Source organism: Mesitornis unicolor, unplaced genomic scaffold, assembly GCF_000695765.1.
Source record: "Mesitornis unicolor isolate BGI_N332 unplaced genomic scaffold, ASM69576v1 scaffold33183, whole genome shotgun sequence".
In the NCBI taxonomy this organism is placed as follows: domain Eukaryota; kingdom Metazoa; phylum Chordata; class Aves; order Mesitornithiformes; family Mesitornithidae; genus Mesitornis; species Mesitornis unicolor.
This window is the reverse complement of record NW_010173198.1, coordinates 19,464-25,310: the sequence shown is the minus strand read 5'-3', so window position 1 is coordinate 25,310 and position 5,847 is coordinate 19,464. Positions and strand designations below refer to the sequence as shown.

The window sequence follows — 5,847 nt, the reverse complement described above, 5'->3', positions numbered from 1 at the left end:
GGCTCAGTTTATAGCATAAATCAGAAATGCTGTGGTCTCTTTCTTTTGGCTTGTCTGCTTTTATACCATAAAAGCAACAAGATGTTTTTGTTCTGACTGGATCATTTTCAACAGAAGAGTGAGGTTTTGGTATCCCAAGTCATCCCATGTCCTCTGTGGTTATAGCTCAAACAAGATTTAGTTGAGTGTCAGGCGTTTTAGTGTGAAAGCGATGTAACTCAATTATGAGATCAATTATTCCTGATAGTGGTGGCATTATGGTATACTCTGAGAGTCACGCAAGGCTGGATTCTTCCATCAGTCTGTAGAACAGTCCCTTCTGAGCTATTAAGTGTTCCAGAGTATCAAATTCAGCTATCCGACCATTTTCCAAGACTAAAATCCTGTGAACATTAAAACAGAAGTGTAAGCTTGGGGATACACCAGCAGCTGTAACAAACTTAGTTATTTCTACATGTTTCTAAAAGACATTTCAGTACTTGCTTGTGATTCAACCAAGCTTTCCAGCAGCTTTTCAACTGGGAAACAGCCGTGGGACAGAAATAGGTTTCTGATGAGTTGACTATTCAAGTACTGAGTTTCTGGGAAGGGAGGATTTTTGCAACTGAGACTGGGCTAAGATTTGTGAGTGTGTATTGTAGCCTCACAGTTTTAAGATGAAGCAAAAAGCTGTAGCCACAGTTTCACTATCAGTGAGGGGAAAAAGAGGTATAGCACAGCATGGAATGCATCATGTAGGAACAAATGACCTTTGATTAACCTATTGGTGCCCAACTAATGTAAGATAACTCCTGCAATCTCTAAAGCAAAGCTTTGAGGGTTAAACAAGAAAAAGACAGCAATGAAACTGCTGTTCACTGACACTCTGTGGTTTGTCTAGTTCACACAGGTCATCTGTGTCTTCCTCCTTAGGAAAGGGGCTGAAGATATTACCTGTCGCAGTCCATGATGGTGTTTATCCGGTGAGCTATTGTTAACACTGTGCTGTCTTTGAACTGAGTCCTCAGGGTGGACTGAATCTGGAGATCAGTTTCTAAATCTACTGCTGCTGTGGCCTCATCTAGAACTAGGATTTTGGCTTTCTGAAGAAGTGCTCTGGCCAGGCAAACCAGCTGTTTCTGACCAGTGCTGCAAGTAAGAGGAGAGATGGTAAACTGAGAGGAGTAGTCACTTTTCCCTGGGGTCAGAATAAGTGATTAATTTGAAAATAGTAATGAAAAGGGGATTTTTCCTTTTCCCTTTCCCTGAATGGGTGATTGTGGCTGGTGGCACTGCAGATAACAGCATGAAACAAGCTAAGGAAATGGAGTGTACTATAGCACCCAGGAGATCTGCACTTGGAACAGGAATCCAGTGTTTCAGGTACTGCACAAACACAAGCCACCACAATGATGAAGTCTGAAGATCTCCCACTTGGTGTCTTATGATTTGATTTCATGCTGCTAAACAGGACAATAATACAGCAATTTGCTGTCTGGGCACCATTTATTTTAGTTAATTAAGACTTCTTGTCCCACTAGCTGTACGTTCTCCTACCCCACAGGCTGGCAATGCCCTGCCAGTCTTTCTGCAGATAAGGTACCTTAGGTTTTCCCCTCGGTCAGTGCACTTATATTCCAACTGATCTGGCAAATCTGCAACAAAGTTCTTGAGCTGAGCCAGTTCCAGAGCTGTCCAGATGTCTGCATCAGTGTACTGGTTTAATGGGTCGAGATTCATTCTTAGGGAGCCAGAAAACAAAACTGGTTCCTGAGCACAGAGACAGTACAAACAACTCCTGAAATGAATTCTAGAAAAGAGCTCTCCAGTGTTCCCTGCTGCAAGCAAATCTGTGGCTGATGTTATACTGAATGGGAGACTAGCTTGGCATGGAGGTTATTTCCACCTTTGACATTTCTGAGTGTTCCTCCTCTTTCAGAATCTTTATAAACCCTTCCCAGATGTTAAGACTTACAACACTGCTGAAGCATTTTGGAAATTAATTTCATACCTGGGGAATGACAGTTATCTTATTTCTAAGGTCATGGAGGCCTAGTTGAGCAATATCTAGTCCATCAATTAGGATTGCTCCTTCTGCAGCTTCCACTAATCGCAGTAATCCCACAGCAAGGGTAGATTTCCCAGCTCCGGTTCTTCCAGTTATGCCAATCTGTAAAGTGCAATGGAAAACCTTTGGTTTTGATGTTCATTGTTTTCCACAGCTGGACAGACCCGTCATGTAGTTTCTCTTTGCCTTTTGAAGAGACACAGCTTTGCATGGATCAGATCTTCAGGGCTGTTCAAGATTCACATAGTTGAGCAATACATTCTTAAAGGGAATAATTTATAATTTGTAAGTTTTGTATGAAAAATAATCTTTAAAGTCTTTGATGGGAAGAATAACTACAAGACTTAGCAGCTAGAACAGGGTCTTGATGTGGCACTAGATCTAAAAAGTGAAGCTCCTTTGCTCTAACTCTGCTAACCTTCTGTGAAATGAAATTTCACTCAGAAGAATGTCTACTGTATGCTGCAGTCCTGGAAGCACCGCTTTGTACCAGAAGAGGAGTGCAGTGTGATAGATGGGCTCATACCTCACTGCAGCTTTAACACTTACAAGTGACTGTACCTTGGTGTAGGGCACGGACTGCATCTGCCCAGATCTGATCACTGCAAAACACTGCTCGCACTTTGTAGCTCTTCTGAAACAAGCGGCTTTGCTTACCTTCTCTTGCCCATTGATGGTTAGATTGATGTGCTTCAGTGCTAACTCCAAATTTGGCCTGTATCGCAAACTATAGTTTCTAAATTCAATTCTTCCCTCTGTGAGCCAAACTTTACCTTGAAGTTTGCCATTCAGAGACCAGGGTGCCTAAACAGATGAAAACAACCAACATATAAAGCTGATTTAAATTACCAAATTGAGTAGCCATACTGAAATCAGAAGCTTGTGAAGATGTCTGTGCCAAATTCCCCTGATCTAGTTACTGTCTCAAAACCAGAAAAAGGCTTCTAACTTTCATATTGCAAATGCTGCCTTTATACTCTATGCAAAGATGCCAATTATCTTAACTGAAAATGGGAATAAACATTTATTTGCATGTCAGAGTTCTGACATTTTAAGTGGTTCAATAAAAAAAGATTTATGTGCCCCTGTAAACAGAACTGTGAAAGTCTCCTTTAGTAGGATCAGGGGGCAGCATATGAAGAAATAATTTTAATGACTACAGAACAAAAATGATTGCACTGGAAACTTTTGGTGGCTAAAAGGCTATAGAGCAGCCCTCACTTATCAGAGAGCTGCATCTGAACTCACACAATAAATACATACTCCAAATACGGGCAGAAGATACAGCTCATTCAATGAGTGTTACCAGGTGAAGCTATTTTAATGGTAATCTAATGCTTATCTGTCTTGAGGAAATAATGATGATCAGAGGTTATAAAACAAGTCTAATCATCAGGATAAAAAACAAATGCTGCAGTTCTTTAAAGGAAATATAACTGGCCTTTTAGAAGGGGAAAACTAGGAGGTTTGTCCAGGTGGAGCAGAGAAGTTACTCGTTTAGTTTGCAGAGATGTTTGCCTCTGCTAGTAAGGTCAGTAGGTGTGAGCTACCTCCTTAGGAGTCCTCAAGTATTCTCTCACTCTCTCCACAGAAACAATGTTGTTCTCTATTTCTGTCCAGGAGCGCACCACCCAGTTCAGAACACCAGTTATCTAGCAGGAAGAAAGAGAAGCATTAGGGCAGATAAATCTTGACCTGTGCTTGCGAGGTACATGGTACTTTGTCTTAGTGTTTATTCATAAAGAGCTCATCAGCTAATTGCTTCAGAAATCATCCCTTAAAAAGCTAAAAATAACCATGGATCCTTGTGAAAGTTTAGAAAGGCATCTAGAAAGCAACAGAAATAGTTCATGATTGCTTAGAAATTAAAATGGTAGCAGAATGTAAAACGCAAGTTGCTTTTGATGAAAGACAAGCATGGTATTATTTCAACACTGAATTACCTGAAGAGCATATGAAATGGAGAAGCCAGCAGTTCCTGGACTAAGATGTTTTCTGCCCATCACTGCAAATAGTGCTGCAAACAACACAACGCCATTGCCTAGAAACTCCAGGTTTGTAGCAAGCCACCTGCGAGAGGAGGAGAGTACAGGGCTCTTGCTGAGTGCCCTCTTCCTTTCTCCCAGTATAATACTTTGCAAAACATTTGTGGAGCTACTGGGGTACAGGATGTTCAACAAAGCTCTTATCACACCCTGGTTGCTCTTATCCAGCCACCTCTGAGCTCATGAATGTCTCCAGCCTGTCCACACTTACTGTCTCTGCTAGGATTTTCTCCAACACCTGTTGGATGAGAGCAGCCAGCAGAGATTATTGGATGAGTTGGTCCAACACCTCTCACTCTTGGTACTCTTCACCTGTTTGATGACTGTTGGCTGATGGGTTCTGCATATAGCACAGGCCTCATGCACAGTCATGTGATGATGGGCCTCACCAGGAATGTACTACAGCTTCCTGCATTTCTGACACCAAGTGATACCTCACAGCTGTGTGTTAGGATGTGTGTGCCTAGCCCAAAGAGACAGAGCATACCGATTGTGTGAGGGGCATGTTGCCAGAGAGGGGCACAGCATGAGTGACTGTGAAAGAGACTACCCTACCTCAAAATGCTGTGTACCTCCACCCAAGCCCCAAGAGCTCACCACTCACCAAGGCTGTGAGAGTAAACCATTATTTTCTTTACACTGCAGATTTGTACCTGTCAGCAACTGCTCCAGGAAAGCACATTCGCTGATTCTCATCCACTAGAAAATTGCTCTTCAAAATAAACCTCTCCTGATCCTTGAAAGCACGAATCACACTGCTCCCTTGGAAGGTTTCTGAGACGTGGGAGTAGATGGGTGACCTGCTGGCAGCCTCTGTGCGTCTCAGCTGGCAGGAGGTGATGACGTAGAAGTGCTGGTACAAAGGGAAATGGAAGGGGAAGTGATTAGAAGGTTTATGTCTCCATGGAGGTGCTCCACAGGGAAGGGCTCAACAAGTGCAATAGTATGTACTGTCCTAGTGTTACAAAACCTAATATGCAGGTAGGAGATGTCCTTAAAAGGTGAGGTAGCGTTTTTGCCCATGTTATGTCCTATCTTTGTTAAGAATAACCCCATAGCTAGTTAATGCAAAGAAGCCAGGGTATTATGAACTCACAAAGCCTTTAAACTCACACTTACTTGCTCCTGTAGACCAGCCCTTTGCTTGATGGAGAACAGAGGTGTGCTTGCACCCCTTATTTGCCCTTACCTCATATTCAGTCTTAGCTGGCAAAGCATTTGAGGTTTCAGAGCCCAATGGGAGAGCTGCATGGCATACATGGCTATATGAAAAAGCAGTGTAGGAATTCTGGAGGAAGGGAAAAATGCCTTTGGTCTTAATATGATTTCATAATAATTAATTATATTATGAAGTAATGGAGAGAAGGAATATAGCTCTAGGTGGGATCAGAAAAGCACAAGCCTTTTTGTGAGGTCTCCGAGATTCTTTGGGTGGCTGGGGTGATGTGGGAAGAGCCACTGACATTACTCGTTCAGATGCAATTTGAGATTATGAAACTAGTTTCTGCACATCTCTGTTCCTAAGAAATAGAAGGAGCCTTTCTGCAGGACATGGCCATGCTGTTTCAGCCTCTCCTGTCTGTGTATCTCTGTGAGCTCCTACCTGGAATACAGCATAAAGAACAGTCAAGGGCACTATGGCCATCGCTGCCTTTGGTGTAGCCACTATTATCACAAGGTAGATCTCCAGCAAGTTGAACAAGAATCCCAGCAAGGACTTAAGCTTGTCAGGGATGACAGAATCAATAGCATCCA

General features: G+C 42.5%; 1 protein-coding gene across 1 annotated transcript in view; it reads right to left on the bottom strand.

Annotated features, from left to right (window-relative positions):
* Window positions 1-274: 274 nt before the first annotated feature.
* LOC104537687 (multidrug resistance-associated protein 6-like) overlaps window positions 275-5,847 on the bottom strand; it is a gene marked incomplete at its 5' end in the record, with an annotated part of 23,817 nt that continues 18,244 nt past the window's right edge. Inside the window, 9 exon segments of the mRNA XM_010180637.1 lie at window positions 275-383; window positions 934-1,128; window positions 1,583-1,749; window positions 1,991-2,149; window positions 2,705-2,851; window positions 3,598-3,699; window positions 3,991-4,117; window positions 4,746-4,945; window positions 5,696-5,847. The exon segment at window positions 5,696-5,847 is cut by the window's right edge and continues 31 nt beyond it. Of these exon segments, the coding sequence (XP_010178939.1) occupies window positions 275-383; window positions 934-1,128; window positions 1,583-1,749; window positions 1,991-2,149; window positions 2,705-2,851; window positions 3,598-3,699; window positions 3,991-4,117; window positions 4,746-4,945; window positions 5,696-5,847 (1,358 nt within the window).